The sequence below is a fragment of the Danio rerio genome, chromosome 1 (assembly GCF_052040795.2).
Source record: "Danio rerio strain M-AB ecotype USA chromosome 1, GRCz13ab, whole genome shotgun sequence".
Classification (NCBI taxonomy): Eukaryota; Metazoa; Chordata; class Actinopteri; order Cypriniformes; family Danionidae; genus Danio; species Danio rerio.
Window position 1 is genome coordinate 61,142,501 of NC_141021.1, and position 19,437 is coordinate 61,161,937.

A 19,437-nucleotide genomic window follows, 5' to 3' on the forward strand; every position below is an offset into this window, starting at 1 on the left:
TATTGACTCTTTATTTCTGAAAAATCACAATATTTTTGCTTGTCTGGAAAATGCTTCTTGATTTGTGAAGTTTTTCTATAAACTAATGTCGAGAGGATCATGTGCATATGATTGATCACAGCCGGTGCTGCATTATCCAATTCATGATTGACCAATCAGACGATTAATAAGCCCTATAAACGATTAATAAGCCCTATAAACACCCTCAGCTCCATATCACAGCCATATTTATCTTGAAGAATCCCCCCTTCCTCCTCTACTCCTCCTCCTTTCCTATATGGGTGGCACAGTGGCCCAGTGATTAGCACTGTTTACTCACAGCAAGAACGTCACTGCTTCTAGTCCTTACCAAGCCAGCCGACGTTTCTGTGTGGAGTTTACACGTTCGCCCCGTGCTCACGTGGGTTTCACTCGGGTTCTTTAGTTTCCTCCCACCGTCCAAAAACATGCAGCTTAAGTTAACTGACTAATCCACATCAGCACTATAGAGATGCTCCTAGTCAGTATTATCTCTTAAGAGCGATCACGATCTGTTCACTAGCTACTACAGCAGGGGAGTTCTCCACATCTACCTGAGCTCAAACTCCCCTCTCACCTTGCAAACGGGAGGGAGCCCCAGGCTTGAGGATCTTACGAACCTCCCAGGAAGGCATGCCAAACACACTTTATACTCAATCATCAGTGTCAACTCTTGAAGGTCAATTTTTTGATATTTGGACTAGAAACAAGACAGAAACGCTCAGTAAGAAACACATTTTTGCAGTGTTTTGTAAAAAGTAAAACATACATATGAATTAGCCACTAATATACACAAAACTGTGATGATCTGCAGCAAGATTGTGTTGTTTACACTCTACAGAAATACACATCTATACTGCAAATATCCACAAAACCTTCTGAAAGATGAATGTAAATCTGTATTGACACCCTGAGTGTGTGTGTGTGTATGTGTGTCAGTTTTTAGACCATGAAGGCGCCGAAGAAGTTCTCGTTGGGGTTGTCGTGAACCAGTGAGATGTTGCTGACCTCCACAAACACTTGATCTCCTATTTCCAATTGGAAGACACCGGCCAGAAAACTGCTGTCACGGCCGCTCTGAGACGCAGACACGGAGAGAAACCTGCAGAGAACACACACACCAGCACGATTAACAAGAGTGTGTGTGCTTACAGATTAACATAAAGCAATCTAGACTAGAGTTAAACAGTGAATGTGCTCTAGACAGTGCTCTAGACTAAAGTTAAACAGCAGACGGCGCTCTAGACTAGAGTTAAACAGCAGACAACGCTCTAGACTAGAGTTAAACAGCAGACAACGCTCTAGACTAGAGTTAAACAGCAGACGGTGCTCTAGAGTAGAGTTAAACAGCAGACGGTGCTCTAGACTAGAGTTAAACAGCAGACGGCGCTCTAGACTGGAGTTAAACAGCAGACGGTGCTCTAGAGTAGAGTTAAACAGCAGACGGTGCTCTAGACTAGAGTTAAACAGCAGACGGCGCTCTAGACTGGAGTTAAACAGCAGACAACGCTCTAGACTAGAGTTAAACAGCAGACAGTGCTCTAGACTAGAGTTAAACAGCAGACGGCGCTCTAGACTAGAGTTAAACAGCAGACAACGCTCTAGACTAGAGTTAAACAGCAGACGGTGCTCTAGACTAGAGTTAAACAGCAGACGGCGCTCTAGACTAGAGTTAAACAGCAGACAACGCTCTAGACTAGAGTTAAACAGCAGACGGCGCTCTAGACTAGAGTTAAACAGCAGACGGCGCTCTAGACTAGAGTTAAACAGCAGACAACGCTCTAGACTAGAGTTAAACAGCAGACGGCGCTCTAGACTAGAGTTAAACAGCAGACGGCGCTCTAGACTAGAGTTAAACAGCAGACAACGCTCTAGACTAGAGTTAAACAGCAGACGGCGCTCTAGACTAGAGTTAAACAGCAGACGGCGCTCTAGACTAGAGTTAAACAGCAGACAACGCTCTAGACTAGAGTTAAACAGCAGACGGTGCTCTAGACTAGAGTTAAACAGCAGACGGTGCTCTAGACTAGAGTTAAACAGCAGACGGTGCTCTAGACTAGAGTTAAACAGCAGACGGCGCTCTAGACTAGAGTTAAACAGCAGCCAACACTCTAGACTAGAGTTAAACAGCAGACAACGCTCTAGACTAGAGTTAAACAGCAGACAACGCTCTAGACTAGAGTTAAACAGCAGACGGCGCTCTAGACTAGAGTTAAACAGCAGCCAACGCTCTAGACTAGAGTTAAACAGCAGACAACGCTCTAGACTAGAGTTAAACAGCAGACAACGCTCTAGACTGGAGTTAAACAGCAGACAACGCTCTAGACTGGAGTTAAACAGCAGACAACGCTCTAGACTGGAGTTAAACAGCAGACAACGCTCTAGACTAGAGTTAAACAGCAGACAACGCTCTAGACTAGAGTTAAACAGCAGACGGTGCTCTAGACTAGAGTTAAACAGCAGACGGCGCTCTAGACTGGAGTTAAACAGAAGACAACACTCTAGACTAGAGTTAAACAGCAGATGGTGCTCTAGACTAGAGTTAAACAGCAGACAACGCTCTAGACTAGAGTTAAACAGCAGACGGCGCTCTAGACTGGAGTTAAACAGCAGACAACGCTCTAGACTAGAGTTAAACAGCAGACGGCGCTCTAGACTGGAGTTAAACAGCAGACAACGCTCTAGACTAGAGTTAAACAGCAGACAGTGCTCTAGACTGGAGTTAAACAGCAGACGGCGCTCTAGACTAGAGTTAAACAGCAGACAACGCTCTAGACTAAAGTTAAACAGCAGACGGCGCTCTAGACTAAAGTTAAACAGCAGACAACGCTCTAGACTAGAGTTAAACAGCAGACAACGCTCTAGACTAGAGTTAAACAGCAGACGGTGCTCTAGAGTAGAGTTAAACAGCAGACGGTGCTCTAGACTAGAGTTAAACAGCAGACAACGCTCTAGACTAGAGTTAAACAGCAGACGGTGCTCTAGACTAGAGTTAAACAGCAGACGGCGCTCTAGACTAGAGTTAAACAGCAGACAACGCTCTAGACTAGAGTTAAACAGCAGACGGCGCTCTAGACTAGAGTTAAACAGCAGACGGCGCTCTAGACTAGAGTTAAACAGCAGACGGCGCTCTAGACTAGAGTTAAACAGCAGACAACGCTCTAGACTAGAGTTAAACAGCAGACGGCGCTCTAGACTAGAGTTAAACAGCAGACGGCGCTCTAGACTAGAGTTAAACAGCAGACAACGCTCTAGACTAGAGTTAAACAGCAGACGGTGCTCTAGACTAGAGTTAAACAGCAGACGGTGCTCTAGACTAGAGTTAAACAGCAGACGGTGCTCTAGACTAGAGTTAAACAGCAGATGGCGCTCTAGACTAGAGTTAAACAGCAGCCAACGCTCTAGACTAGAGTTAAACAGCAGCCAACGCTCTAGACTAGAGTTAAACAGCAGACATAGCTCTAGACTAGAGTTAAACAGCAGACGGCGCTCTAGACTAGAGTTAAACAGCAGCCAACGCTCTAGACTAGAGTTAAACAGCAGACAACGCTATAGACTAGAGTTAAACAGCAGACAACGCTCTAGACTAGAGTTAAACAGCAGACGGTGCTCTAGACTAGAGTTAAACAGCAGACGGCGCTCTAGACTGGAGTTAAACAGCAGACAACACTCTAGACTAGAGTTAAACAGCAGATGGTGCTCTAGACTAGAGTTAAACAGCAGACGGCGCTCTAGACTGGAGTTAAACAGCAGACAACGCTCTAGACTAGAGTTAAACAGCAGACGGCGCTCTAGACTGGAGTTAAACAGCAGACAACGCTCTAGACTAGAGTTAAACAGCAGACGGTGCTCTAGACTAGAGTTAAACAGCAGACAACGCTCTAGACTAGAGTTAAACAGCAGACAACGCTCTAGACTAGAGTTAAACAGCAGACAACGCTCTAGACTGGAGTTAAACAGCAGACAACGCTCTAGACTGGAGTTAAACAGCAGACAACGCTCTAGACTAGAGTTAAACAGCAGACAACGCTCTAGACTGGAGTTAAACAGCAGACAACGCTCTAGACTAGAGTTAAACAGCAGACAACGCTCTAGACTGGAGTTAAACAGCAGACGGCGCTCTAGACTAGAGTTAAACAGTAAATGTGCTCTAGACGGTGCTCTAGACTAAAGATAAACAGCAGACGGCGCTCTAGAATAGAGTAAAATAGCAGATGGCGCTCTAGAATAGACTTAAACAGCAGACGGCGCTCTAGAATAGACTTAAACAGCAGACGGTGCTCTAGACTAGAGTTAAACAGCAGACGGCGCTCTAGACTAGAGTTAAACAGTAAATGTGCTCTAGACGGTGCTCTAGACTAAAGATAAACAGCAGACGGCGCTCTAGAATAGAGTTAAATAGCAGATGGCGCTCTAAACTAGAGTTAAACAGCAGACAGCGCTCTAGACTAGAGATAAACAGCAGACAGCGCTCTAGAGTTTTAAGCAGCAGACGGCGCTCTAGACTAGAGTTAAACAGCAGACGGCGCTCTAGACTAGAGTTAAACAGCAGACGGCGCTCTAGACTAGAGTTAAACAGCAGACGGCGCTCTAGACTAGAGTTAAACAGCAGACAACGCTCTAGACTAGAGTTAAACAGCAGACGGCGCTCTAGACTAGAGTTAAACAGCAGACGGCGCTCTAGACTAGAGTTAAACAGCAGACAACGCTCTAGACTAGAGTTAAACAGCAGACGGTGCTCTAGACTAGAGTTAAACAGCAGACGGTGCTCTAGACTAGAGTTAAACAGCAGACGGTGCTCTAGACTAGAGTTAAACAGCAGACGGCGCTCTAGACTAGAGTTAAACAGCAGCCAACACTCTAGACTAGAGTTAAACAGCAGACAACGCTCTAGACTAGAGTTAAACAGCAGACAACGCTCTAGACTAGAGTTAAACAGCAGACGGCGCTCTAGACTAGAGTTAAACAGCAGCCAACGCTCTAGACTAGAGTTAAACAGCAGACAACGCTCTAGACTAGAGTTAAACAGCAGACAACGCTCTAGACTGGAGTTAAACAGCAGACAATGCTCTAGACTGGAGTTAAACAGCAGACAACGCTCTAGACTGGAGTTAAACAGCAGACAACGCTCTAGACTAGAGTTAAACAGCAGACAACGCTCTAGACTAGAGTTAAACAGCAGACGGTGCTCTAGACTAGAGTTAAACAGCAGACGGCGCTCTAGACTGGAGTTAAACAGAAGACAACACTCTAGACTAGAGTTAAACAGCAGATGGTGCTCTAGACTAGAGTTAAACAGCAGACAACGCTCTAGACTAGAGTTAAACAGCAGACGGCGCTCTAGACTGGAGTTAAACAGCAGACAACGCTCTAGACTAGAGTTAAACAGCAGACGGCGCTCTAGACTGGAGTTAAACAGCAGACAACGCTCTAGACTAGAGTTAAACAGCAGACAGTGCTCTAGACTGGAGTTAAACAGCAGACGGCGCTCTAGACTAGAGTTAAACAGCAGACAACGCTCTAGACTAAAGTTAAACAGCAGACGGCGCTCTAGACTAAAGTTAAACAGCAGACAACGCTCTAGACTAGAGTTAAACAGCAGACAACGCTCTAGACTAGAGTTAAACAGCAGACGGTGCTCTAGAGTAGAGTTAAACAGCAGACGGTGCTCTAGACTAGAGTTAAACAGCAGACAACGCTCTAGACTAGAGTTAAACAGCAGACGGTGCTCTAGACTAGAGTTAAACAGCAGACGGCGCTCTAGACTAGAGTTAAACAGCAGACAACGCTCTAGACTAGAGTTAAACAGCAGACGGCGCTCTAGACTAGAGTTAAACAGCAGACGGCGCTCTAGACTAGAGTTAAACAGCAGACGGCGCTCTAGACTAGAGTTAAACAGCAGACAACGCTCTAGACTAGAGTTAAACAGCAGACGGCGCTCTAGACTAGAGTTAAACAGCAGACGGCGCTCTAGACTAGAGTTAAACAGCAGACAACGCTCTAGACTAGAGTTAAACAGCAGACGGTGCTCTAGACTAGAGTTAAACAGCAGACGGTGCTCTAGACTAGAGTTAAACAGCAGACGGTGCTCTAGACTAGAGTTAAACAGCAGATGGCGCTCTAGACTAGAGTTAAACAGCAGCCAACGCTCTAGACTAGAGTTAAACAGCAGCCAACGCTCTAGACTAGAGTTAAACAGCAGACATAGCTCTAGACTAGAGTTAAACAGCAGACGGCGCTCTAGACTAGAGTTAAACAGCAGCCAACGCTCTAGACTAGAGTTAAACAGCAGACAACGCTATAGACTAGAGTTAAACAGCAGACAACGCTCTAGACTAGAGTTAAACAGCAGACGGTGCTCTAGACTAGAGTTAAACAGCAGACGGCGCTCTAGACTGGAGTTAAACAGCAGACAACACTCTAGACTAGAGTTAAACAGCAGATGGTGCTCTAGACTAGAGTTAAACAGCAGACGGCGCTCTAGACTGGAGTTAAACAGCAGACAACGCTCTAGACTAGAGTTAAACAGCAGACGGCGCTCTAGACTGGAGTTAAACAGCAGACAACGCTCTAGACTAGAGTTAAACAGCAGACGGTGCTCTAGACTAGAGTTAAACAGCAGACAACGCTCTAGACTAGAGTTAAACAGCAGACAACGCTCTAGACTAGAGTTAAACAGCAGACAACGCTCTAGACTGGAGTTAAACAGCAGACAACGCTCTAGACTGGAGTTAAACAGCAGACAACGCTCTAGACTAGAGTTAAACAGCAGACAACGCTCTAGACTGGAGTTAAACAGCAGACAACGCTCTAGACTAGAGTTAAACAGCAGACAACGCTCTAGACTGGAGTTAAACAGCAGACGGCGCTCTAGACTAGAGTTAAACAGTAAATGTGCTCTAGACGGTGCTCTAGACTAAAGATAAACAGCAGACGGCGCTCTAGAATAGAGTAAAATAGCAGATGGCGCTCTAGAATAGACTTAAACAGCAGACGGCGCTCTAGAATAGACTTAAACAGCAGACGGTGCTCTAGACTAGAGTTAAACAGCAGACGGCGCTCTAGACTAGAGTTAAACAGTAAATGTGCTCTAGACGGTGCTCTAGACTAAAGATAAACAGCAGACGGCGCTCTAGAATAGAGTTAAATAGCAGATGGCGCTCTAAACTAGAGTTAAACAGCAGACAGCGCTCTAGACTAGAGATAAACAGCAGACAGCGCTCTAGAGTTTTAAGCAGCAGACGGCGCTCTAGACTAGAGTTAAACAGCAGACGGCGCTCTAGGTTACCTGAAGCTCTGCATCAGCGGCAGGGGTTGGTTGCTGTAGCGGTCCGCACTCATCATGACGCTGTGTTTGAGCGGTTTGTTGCTCACAATGTAGGAGAGTTTGGAGAAGATGAAGTAAGTGCCGTCCTGCAGGCAGATCAGACTGTTGTTGTGGTGCTCTAAACCCCTGATGAACACCGGCAAACCGTTCAACCTCCAGCGCAACACAACCTCTGATGAGGACAGAGGAGACACACCTGCACACACACACACGCACGCACGCACACACACACACACACACAAAACATAATGGATAAACATAATGGTGTGTGAGCTTTTACTGTGTGTATGTGTGTGTGTGTGTGTGTGTGTGTGTGTGTGTGTGTGTGTGTGTGTGTGTGTTCTCTTACTCTGCAGAAACGCAGCCGGTTTGTTCTCAGCTTTGCGGGTTTTATCCGGAATAATTTCATTACTTTCTGTAAAAAAACACAAATGAACCCAAACTCATCATGACGAGCCGTGTGTGTGTGTGTGTGTGTGTGTGTGTGTGTGTGTGTGTGTGTGTGTGTGTGTGTGTGTGTGTGTGTTTACCAACCGTGAGCACTGCTGTCCCACAGGTCATTCCCTCCCTGCAGATGAACATTCACGTTAATATTATTATTCAAAACATACACACACACACACACACACACACACAAAAATGCACACATGCACGCGCACGCGCACACACACTAAAATATACTCACCTTTCTGTATCCCATTTTCTGGAAGTCTGATGACTAGGAAAAGAAAGAGGAAATAATATTGGGCATCAAGTTTTCTTAACATTTTTGGAAACACATACACACACACACACCCACACATACAGTAATGAAGTACTCACTTCAAACACTGATCATTCCCTGAATAAATCCACACTAACACACTCACACACTCTCACATTCAGAAACAGAACAGCACATTTATAAAGCCAATTGTGACCGTGTGTGTGTGTGTGTGTGTTCAGATGTGAACAGTCTGAGCAGAAGCCGCACTTTAAGTCAAACTGAAGCACATTATGATGATAATTATGATTATTATTATTAATAATAATGATGATAATCAGAGGTGACATGGTCGCTCAGTGGTTAGCACTGTGGCCTCACAGCAAGAAGGTCACTGGTTTGAGTCCCGGCTGGGTCATTTGGTGTTTCTGTGTGGAGTTTGCATGTTCTCCTTGTGTTGGCGTGGGTTTCCTCCGTGTCATTCAGGGGAGTGATATGGAGCTGTAATGCATTCTAAACTTGCCGGAACTACTTTAGCTGTGCCTTTATTTGACAGTAGAGTGGAGGAACTATGGCGTTAATTTGTATACAAAAACCCGAAAGCGACCTCTTCCTTCTCCTCACTCCTCTGACCTCTAAAGGTGTTCTAGTGACAGATGCTAGAGCTCATGGTCTTTGGCCTCCTTGTTAGAGCAAGCAGCTCCCATGCGGAAGGTCGCCGGTTCAATCCCAGCTCTAAGCGTATTGGGTGGCGTAGGAACGGCGGGGTTACATGAGTTAGCATTTTAGTCAATGGGTTTTTTCAATAGGGTTTCAGTCAAATGGCTTAAATAAGGTTGCTGTCTAACACAAACTCAAGATACTTTCACGTTTTGTTCTACAATACGCAACACATCAGTCACAGCACACTCTTGATTTATTAAATCAGTTATGCTTCTTTAAAAAGACGGCTGCTATCATTTGGAATAACAGGCGTATTTTACAAAAGTGGAAATCTTTATTTTTTAAAGACTGGCTTGACAAAGGAGTTTGGAATGTAATTCATTTATCGGATGATGATGATGATGATTATATGTTGATGATCATTTTAAGTTAATAATTAATTTTAATTGTTCATATAAAGAATTCTCTTTGGTTGTTAAAGCTATTCCTGTAGATTTGAGGACTTTAGTTAAAGGTATAATGGTCACACTTTACAATAAGGTTCATTAGTTAATGTTAATTAATGCATTTACTAACATGCACAAACAATGAACAATACATCTACTACTGTATTTGTTCATGTTAGTTAACGTTAGTTAATGAAAATACAGCAGTTCATTGTTAGTTCATGTTAACTCATGGTGCATTAACTAATGGTAACAAACATGGACTTGGATGTTAATAATGCATTAGTAAATGTTCAATTATGATTAATAAATGCTGTACATGTGTTGTTCATGATTAGTTCATGTTAGTAAATGCATTACCTAATGAACCTTATTGTAAAGTGTTACCGGTATAATAAAGGTGCAATACTCTTCTGTAATACCTACACGGGTTGTTTGGTTTTATTGATAATTATTCATTTCTGGATATTAAATGTAACAGCAAAGTCTTGGGAAAAGTTTAATCTGAGAGATTTTCTAAAGAGGACACTATTGAAGATAGAAAGAGATGCCTGTCATTTCCCTTGTTACCTAAAATGAAAGAAGTACAATTCAAAACAGTCAATGACATCTATCAAAGTAATGAGTTTCTTAGAATAAGATTTAATTTAGACAGTAATGCTTGTATTTTCTGCTTAAAAGATATTGAATCTCAGGAACATCTTTTTTTTAAAATAGTTTTTCTATTGTCGAAGTCTTTTGGGACAGATTGTATGAGTGATTGATGGCAAAAAATGTAATACCTGCGTTTGACCATCACATTGTGAAATTTGGCATTTTTATGAAAAACAAAGAAATGGAATTTCTGTGTAATAATATGTTGATTTTAGCAAAATTTTATATCCACAAATGTAGATTTGTTTAAGTTTCTCCTTGTTTCAAAGCATTTAAAAATGATTTTGACATGTTATATAAATCCATAAAACAGGTCAAAACAAAAGCTCTCGAAACTTTTGTCAACTTATGTGACAAACCCCCCCCCCGAATCTAATGTATATTCTTTTGTAATATTTATTGTTTATTTATGTTATTATTACTATTAATGTGTAATGTTTTGTTTATCATATGTAGCTAAGATATAATGTTATATACAGTTGAAGTCAGAATTATTCGACCCCCCAAATGATGTTGAACAGATTCAGGAAATGTTCACAGTGTGTCTGATAATATTTGTTCTTCTGGAGAAAGTCTGATTTGTTTTGTTTCGGCTAGAATAAAAGCAGATTTTAATTTTATTAACACCCTTTTGAGGTCAATATTATTAGCCCCTTTAAGCTATATTTTTGTTTTGGATAGTCTCCAAAACAAACCATCGTTATACAATGACTTGCCTAATTACCCTAACCTGCCTAGTTACCCTAATTACCCTAGTGAAGCCTTTACATGTCACTTTAAGCTGTATAGAAGTGTCTTGAAGAATATCTAGTCTAATATTATTTACTGTCATCATGACAAAGAGGAAATAAATCAGCTATTAGAGATGAGTTATTATGATTAGAAATGTGTTTCTCTCCGTTAAACAGAAATTGGGGAAAAAAAATAAACAGGGGGTGAATAATTCTGACTTCAACTGTATGTTTATCAATGAAAGTAAATACCTATTTGTTATTTGAAGGTTAAATAAAAAATGAAATCAAAAATAAAGACGGTTGATATCAAGCTGCTAAAGAGGACTGCAGGCGGTGTCGGAGACATTACACGTCATCGAGCGGATCTGGTCTGGAGCGCAGCTCGCTTGTGTTGGGCATTTGGATTTGCCTGTATTTAGGTATTTTCATGAATAGTATTTTATAGTTTGCTGTATTATTCTAATTGGGAATTCAGATTGTGTGTAGATAATGCCTTCACATGTAAAGACTGTCAAGACAGACTAATTTGATGATCATCTATTTTAAGAATAGTCTCTTTCCTGCTCTGAGTAATGCAAACGTGTGAATAAATGTGTAAAAAACACACATATTAATGTGATCAGGGGATTTTTCCTCTGGTTTTTCTTCATCTGAACACATTTAACTCTGTCATAACCACAGTATTTACACTCCTCCTTAAAATATATATCAGATGTGACTGTATGGGGTGCTTTTCGCTGTACTCTCTGACTCTTATTATTTCTAAATATAAGCTTGAAGAGTCGTCTGTAGCAGGGTGGTGCTGACGTCACAGGCGAGCGCCCTGAAGTCAGTGTAGTCCGTTTATAGCCTAATGTTAGCTTTTCAGTGCATTTGCATTTGAGATCCAACAGTGCTCAAAGTTGTATTTTGGTGTGAGGATTATCCCGCTGGACAAAACGTGTAAGTGTAATGAGCAGTGTTTGAACACAGAGCTAATCATTCGCAATCTTTGAAAAGCCTATAGGGAACTCCTATAGGGATTTTGTCGGGGGAGCTAGTTTTATGCTAGCAGCCGATTCACCTACAAGCTGACGTCATAGTTCCTCCACTTTATAAACCTTAGTATGCTCATCAGCCCATCAGAATCAGCCCTGCAGTTTAATAATCAGACTTGCGTCCTGAAGATCGTTACTGTCCAAATAAAAGAGTTTAATGCTATTCATCTCTCTGAATGATCATCAAACAGCTCCTGTCGGTGTTCTGCATTTCCTTTATATAATCACACCGTCATCGTGACCTCTCTGAAACTGACTGTGCAAACTTTCCTATAGGTTACAGGAAATCAGCGCAGTAATGCATTGAGCATGAGCCATGAGCAATATACAGTACTGCGGAGGTTGTGCAACCTGGTGGTTAGCAGTCTGGGCTAGTTACCAGCAGCCTGAAGCAAAGACAACACGGAGAGCTCAGTGACCTGCCTTTAAAGAGCACCTATAATACCGCCTTTTCCTCTCTGCTGTCTCTAGTGTGAGTGTGTGTGTGTGTGTGTGTGTGAGTCTGAGCTGAGAACAGCACACAGATAATGTTCTCCACCTCTCTGAAACTGACCCATTAGGCTTTGATCCTAATTGTGACATTTTGGTGACTGTCACTTTAAATGCAAATGAGATTTAAAAAGAGGGCGGAGCTACAGACGGCACAACTAAATGAATGCTTAAGTCGATTTAACTGAATGTAGAGTAAATACATTACAATGTTGATGATGTAAAAACAACTTAGTAAACTTGAAGATAGTCACGTTAAGCTTTCATCTGAAATTATTGTCAGCTTTAAAACTCTAGCTGTGCAAAGAGCCCACAGCAGCCCTTTAGAACAACCCAGGCTCAATCTGAAAGTCCTGTGGACGTTTCTGGAGACGGCGAATGGCTGCATTTAATTATTTTAAGCGAACACTACAGAGCGGTAGACGTGGTTTCTTTTCGAGCTTAACGGCTGAGCGCTTACCTCCGTGTGGAGGACTTTCCCACCACAACCAGTGTGTCTAAAACAACCAGTTAGCTCGTTGTGTACGTCGGCAGAATTGAGACACGGAGAGGAGTTGACCACTACAACGACTGGGTTCGAGTCCGGAAAAGAGCGATTCCAGAAATCAGGTAAGGCAAAAACTGAGTCCAAAAAATAAAGTGAACAAGTTCATAAGAAGGTGAGAACGTGGTAAAATCTGCAAACGTGGTAAAGATCAGACGAGGGCTTTTCTTTTTCTGGACGACTTTTGTAAACCGTCGGTTGTGTTTAGGAAAGTAAGCAGGTGGGTGGGTCAATCGGTAATATTGGTTGAGTTTAGAAAAGGAGGAGGGTGGGTCAGTCGATCTGCCGGTCGCCCAGTCAATCATTCAGTCGGTCGACAGCGGCCTCTAGTGGGTTTACATGAGAACAGCGCGGGCACGAACGGCACTCGCGAGAGACATATGAGACACCAAAAAGAGCACACAGCGTCCTCTCATGGATTCACGAAAACAAAAACTGCAAAAATACCTTCCTGGATGTATTTCGCGGACTCCAGAAACGTTTACGGGACCATGTTTTCAGAATGAGCCTGGGTTGCTTTATAAGCTGCAGTCTGACGGTTAGTCTCTGTGTCGACATCTCTGGTTAATATATTTATTTATATATATAAATGTGTGTGTATGTATTAGTGCTGGCCAAAATTTTAACACAAATATATATATGCCTACCTGCCAACACTTTCGTTTTTCCCAGGAGTCTCCCGTTTTTCAGACTCATCACCCTCCACCCTCCCATTTAGTATTTTCTCCTGGAAAACTCCTGTAATTTGAACCCGCCCCTGATCCTCAGCTGTTTGGAATGGTCTGTTGCACCCCCGGGTCGCCAACTTTGGTATAGTATCTGATCGCAGTGGCTCTCTGAAACCCGGTCAATAGTATTGTTACTAACCCGGTTCTGAGCTGTGTTATTTAGACACCTCACCCGCGACCCCTAACCCCCCGGATTAAAAGAGACAAATGTTGGCAGGCATGTATATGATACAAATCATATATTCATAAAACATCTATGTGTTTTTATTTGTCTGTGTGTATCACATATACATAATATATATATATATATATATATATATATATATATATATATATATATATATATATAACTTTCCCTCTAATATTTCTTAACACTAGTTTGAGGTGTTTACATTCAGTCCATTTTAAGGTGTAAATATAACATATATATATATATATATATATATATATATATATATATATATATATATATATATATATATATATATATAATAAAAGAAAAAAATATGCAGAATTACATAAAAATAACACTAAACAGTTTCTTAAATCATGAAGCATTTTCTAGACAAGTTAAAAGTATAGTGTTGTTGGGGGAAGCAAACTTATTTCAAAGTGAAAACAAGATTAATCTGCTCATTATTCTGCTTGTTTTACTTCATTTGGGCTCATTATTTCTGAAAACAAGCCTGTATCTTCAGCTTATCTAGAAAAAGCTTCTTAATATGAGAGTTAATCTGAGTCAAACTAGTCTGATTCTCTTCACTCGCCCTCCCGGTATACAGAGCTGTGTTCAGCAGATATGAGAGTGTGTTTACTGACCGTGGACCGGCTGTACAGGTTCCATATGAGTCCGGCTTCAATGCAGACCCCCAGCAGAGCTACAGACAGCAGCACATGCACCGCCGAGAACCGCTGGACCGCCGGTCTGAACGGAACCAGAACTGGAGCTGGAACAGGAGCTGGAGCCGGAGCGTCCACCACAAACACCTGAGGACTGCGCTCTTTACCTGCCGGCTCCGTCATGCTGGAAGAGCTGAACTAACACACACACACACACACACTCGCATGCACACACACGTGTTGAAGAGCCTCCATACAGCGGAGAGATCACTGCGGTGTGTGTGTGTCCATGCTCACCCACTCACACACACACATGCACACTGCAGACATACAGCTAACAGACTGAACCGAGAACAAGACTGAAAGAGAAACACTCACAGAGAGAGAGACTGAGAGACTGAGAGAGAGAGAGAGAGAGAGAGAGAGAGAGAGAGAGAGAGAGAGAGAGACTGAGAGAGAGAGAGAGAGAGACTGAGAGAGAGAGAGAGTTTCCTCTAATATTTGTTCTTCTGGAGAAAGTCTTATTTGTTTTATTTGGGCTAGAATAAAAGCAGTTTTGAATTGTTTTAAAGTCATTATAAGTTTAATATTATTCGCCCCTTCGGCAATATTAGTGTTGGATTGTCTCCAGAACAAACCACTGTTATACAATGACTTGCCTAATTACCCTAACTTTACCCTAATTACCCTAGTGAAGCCTTTACATGTCACTTTAAGCTGTATAGAAGTGCATTGAAGAATATCTAGTCTAATATTATTTACTGTCATCATGACAAAGAGAAAATAAATCAGTTATTAGAGATGAGTTATTAACACTATTATGATTAGAAATGTGTTGAAATCTCTCTGTTAAACACAAATTGAAGAAAAATAAGGCTTATAAATCAGACTTCAGCTGTATATTCACCATTTAATACAAACAAACTAACAAAAACAAGCAATACAGTTTAATAACATTAATATTTTACCATATGTCTGCATAAAATGAGCAGAGAGGGAGAGAGAGAGGGAGAGAGAGAGAGAGAGGGAGAGAGAGAGAGAGTTGACTGCTCACTGCTGCTGTCAGAAGGGTGTGAAGTGAGAAACTGAATTGGGGAAGTTTGGCTGTAGATCTGCCTCTCCGTGTGCACGTCTGTCCTCTGACTGCTGCTTCTGCTCACTTTCACATTACTCAACATTTCGCCTTTTCTTTCTTTTCTTTTTTTTTAAAGAGTCAAAACGATATCCTGCTTATTAATATTACTTAAAGTTCCATTTAATCTAAAACAAAGTATTTTAGATGTTCGGTATTGGTAGTTTTTAGGATATCAACAGTTGAAATCAGAATTATTCGCCCCTCTGTTTAATTTTAGCGGAGAGCAGATTTCTCCAACACATTTGTAATCATAATAGTGTTAATAACTCATCTCTAATCACTGATTTACTTTATCTTTGCCATGATGACAGTAAATAATATTTGACACCCGGAGGAAACCCACGCCAACACGGGGAGAACATGCAAACTCCACACAGAAACACCAACTGTCCCAGCCGGGACTCAAATCAGTGAGCTTCCTGCTGTGAGATGACAGCATTAACCACTGAGCCACCGTGTCGCCCATTTATTATTATATGTTTTTTAAAAATGCATAAAATAAAACTTCAAACAAAATAAACAAAAACTGCATCAAATATATACATTGAAAATATAAAAATTTAAGTCAAAATAAATATGGAAAATAAACATCATAAACATCTTTGAGCGAGATGCTATCGGTCTAATCTGATTCAATGATCTATGCTAAGCTAAGCTAAATGTGCTTCTGCCAGATCTGGAGATCGGCTGAATGGATTCAACACTAGCTATGTTTCCATCCACCTATTTTTATGCATTTTGCATATGCGCATAAAAAAAACGGTTCATGGAAACGTCACAATGCGCATACATTTTGAAAATGCACATAAAAAAACGTATGCGCATAACCGAGAGGAATAAACTATTTATTCATTCATTCATTGTCAGCTTAGTCCCTTTAATAATCCGGAGTCACCACAGCAGAATGAACTGCCAACTAATCCACCGGGTTTTTATGCAGCGGATGCCCTTCCAGCCGCAACCCATCTCTGGGAAACATTCACACACACACTCATACACTATGGACAATTTAGCCTACCCAATTCACCTGTACAACAAGTCTTTTGACTGTGGGGGAAACCAGAGCACCCGGAGGAAACAAACACGAACGCAGGGACTTAAACTGCGACTGAAACACTTTTACTGAACAAACTCCAGTATGTGCATATAAAAGGTCATGTGATTTTGCTATAAGAGATCATATGATGATGAAAATGTGTGTGAATGGATAAACCAGCAGGCTGAGCACACTGTAGAACATCTGAACTGATGCTTTGGTCATTCTAAAACACCTAACCGTTTCCGTATTAGTGTATTAGTGACCTCCAGAATCACGAGCGTCTGTGCTCCGCGTCTGACACCTTCAAACGCCACCGCGTGTTCACTGCGTGTCAGGGTTGCCTTCTGAGGCGCAAGTCATTTATTAAATGAAGAAAAGATTGACGCAGCTTCTCCTACTGCAGCTAACTCAGTGTTTACTGTTGATATTTGGCGCCAGATAATCAGGAAGTCAAGTCAAGTTTATTTATAAAACGCACAACAAGTGCTTACCAAAGTGCTGTCCGCACATATACACCATCTAAAACAAAGGACAAATACAGCAGACACATGACTCTCATATTAAAAGCCAAAGAGTAAAAGTGGGTTTTAAGACTGGATTTAAAAACAGAAAGGGTTGCAGCCTGCCTAACACGGGGACGCAAATTACTCCAAAGCTTGGGGGCCACCCCTGCAAAGGCACGGTCCCCCCTGGTTTAACCTTGCGCGTGGAACAGCCAAAAGTAGATGATGAGTACATCTAAGTGCCCTTGACGGAGTGTACAATTGGATTAATGAGGACAAGTATCTTGCTGCTAGTCCATTTAGGCATTTAAACACCAAAACTAACATTTTAAAATGTCTCCTAAACTGTACAGGAAGCCAATGTAGAGAGGCCAGTATGGGTGTTATGTGCTCCCGTTTGTGTTCCGATGTGACTATTTAGTTCGCTTTGACTCGTTGGATGAAAACGCAGCTTTATTCGCACGACTTTTAAGAGATAATTCAGCCTGATCTCACGAGAAAATGCAAGTATTTTCTGTTTTGCCAGTTTAGTGGCTAATTCGTACGAATTCGTACGAGTTCAGTCGTACGAAATGGTACGATTTTAAAAAGGAGGCGTGGCACCTGACCCCACCCCTAACCCCATCCGTCATTGGGGGATAAGCAACTCGTACTAAATTGTACGAATTATATCGTACAAATTCATACGAATTAGCCACTAAATGAAAAAGTTACGAATTGCCGCGAGATTGTGTTGGATAATCCAGTTTTGCGCATAAAGTTCATTCGCATACTTGAGCTAATGCTAAAACTCAACTTTTTAACTCTAGTAGAGAGAAAATTTCAATAGTATCTGGATGCAGCCTTTATGATGCAAGCTGAGACTGCATCACTCAGCGATGCAATGTCAGACACAATGGACTCAAATGGAGCTAGTGATGTCACTGTGACGGGTGGGGTTAGGTGAGCCCATTCAAAAGCATTGGATGCAGCCCAGATTGCACTGCACCAGGTCTGCAGCCAGACCCCTCTCGAACATTTACAGAAAAAAATCATAAGAATTAAACTGAGTTCTTTTTGAAAAAGTAACCGTGGCTGCTAACACTTTATTTAAAAGCAGCCTTGCTACACAAGCTCTATGTACTTACTATAGTATGCATGATTGCATACAGCTAAACATAAATACATGCAGTGAATTAATAATCCTCAGGAGTTATTGGAGAAAATAAATTGCTTTTCTTAGACTGGAATTAGGTTTTTCTGATTTATTACGTTCCTGCTGAAAAATCCAGCTTAAAACCAGTCTAGGCTGGTTGGCTGGTTGACCAGGCTAGTTTTAGAGGGGTTTTGGCCACTTCCAGTCATTTTCAGCCTGGTCTTAGCTGGTCAGGCTGAAAAATGACCAGCTAAATCCAGCTAAAACCAGCTTGACAGCCTGGTTTAAGCTTGACATGGCTGGTTTTGGCTGGTCATCTCGAAATGACTGGAAACCAGCCTGGAGGTGGCCAAAACCCCTCTAAAACCAGGCTGGTCGACCAGCTAAAACCAGTCAACCAGTCTAGGCTGGTTTAAGCTGTTTTTTCAGTAGGGATATAAAGTAAAAATAATGCATTAATTTCAACTTTATTATTACTTAGCAACAATATCTCATCTGTAATATCCAATAACAGCTGCTAATGTCGGGAATAGGAAGTAAAGTGCTGTAATTTCATTTCTCGAAATGTGTGATGAAATATTCTGGAGTTGTTCTCTTTGAAGTGCACACTGCTACAATCATGCTGCTCCTGTGTGTGTGTGTGTGTGTGTGTGTGTGTGTGTGTGCAGATGCTTATAGATCTGCACAAACAGACAATCCGGAAAAAGCAGACACAAATAAGTAGCCACAAGTGCAGAATGTTTATCTGATGACCTAGAGAAGTGCACACACACACACACACACACACACACACATGCACACACACACCTTCTCTTGAGTTCTCTGTCACCGTGTGTGTGTGTGTGTGTGTAAAGTTCAGCTCTCAGTTTTCTTCACGGGGACATTTCTCAGGGGGTTTTGTTTGACGGCTTCTCTTACTCTCTGCATTGTAGAGCTTTCATGAGAATTATTCCTGTCAACAACAAAAGGGATTCTTCCTCAGTATTACTGTCATGTTTTCCAGCTCAAAGAGGCAAACAATCCGAAACATTAAACATTTACTTGAAAATGAAACACAAATAAATATATTAAATATGACAAGTCACAGATATGTGTTAATGGAATCACTTCAATTTGAAACCACAAGATGTAATATCTAAAGTTTTGCCTTGGTAAATGTATCTTAAGAAAATGTTAATATTTAAAGCACGCCCTTAACCCTGTGTTGAACATTGAGTGATCAGTTTGTGTTTTAAAGTAAACTTGGTTTAAATATGTTTACGTAACTATTCACACCGCCAGTGAGTAGCACAATCGCCTCACAGTGAAAAGGTCACAGGTGTGTGGGTGTTTCCCAGTGATGGGTTGCAGCTGGAAGGGCATCCACTGTGTAAAACATATGCTGGATAAGTTGTTGGTTAATTCCGTTGTAGCTAGCCCAGATTAGTAAAGGGACTCCTCAC

General features: G+C 41.7%; 1 protein-coding gene across 2 annotated transcripts in view; it reads right to left on the bottom strand.

Annotated features, from left to right (window-relative positions):
• The window catches only part of tnfsf14b (TNF superfamily member 14b), a 16,743-nt gene extending 934 nt beyond the window's left edge, over positions 1-15,809 (bottom strand). The window contains exons 1-7 of one of the 2 annotated variants that reach the window (XM_087238306.1): positions 14,634-15,225; positions 14,163-14,580; positions 8,031-8,063; positions 7,880-7,913; positions 7,695-7,760; positions 7,307-7,541; positions 1-1,120 (exon numbers count right to left, since the gene is read on the bottom strand). The exon at positions 1-1,120 is cut by the window's left edge and continues 934 nt beyond it. In XM_087238306.1, the coding sequence (XP_087094432.1) occupies positions 961-1,120; positions 7,307-7,541; positions 7,695-7,760; positions 7,880-7,913; positions 8,031-8,063; positions 14,163-14,366 (732 nt within the window). In that variant the 5' untranslated portion in view covers positions 14,367-14,580; positions 14,634-15,225 and the 3' untranslated portion in view covers positions 1-960. Of the gene's footprint in view, positions 1,121-7,306; positions 7,542-7,694; positions 7,761-7,879; positions 7,914-8,030; positions 8,064-14,162 lie in introns of both variants that reach the window. The other variant, XM_087238305.1, reaches the window with a different exon arrangement.
• Between the last annotated feature and the right edge of the window lie 3,628 nt (positions 15,810-19,437).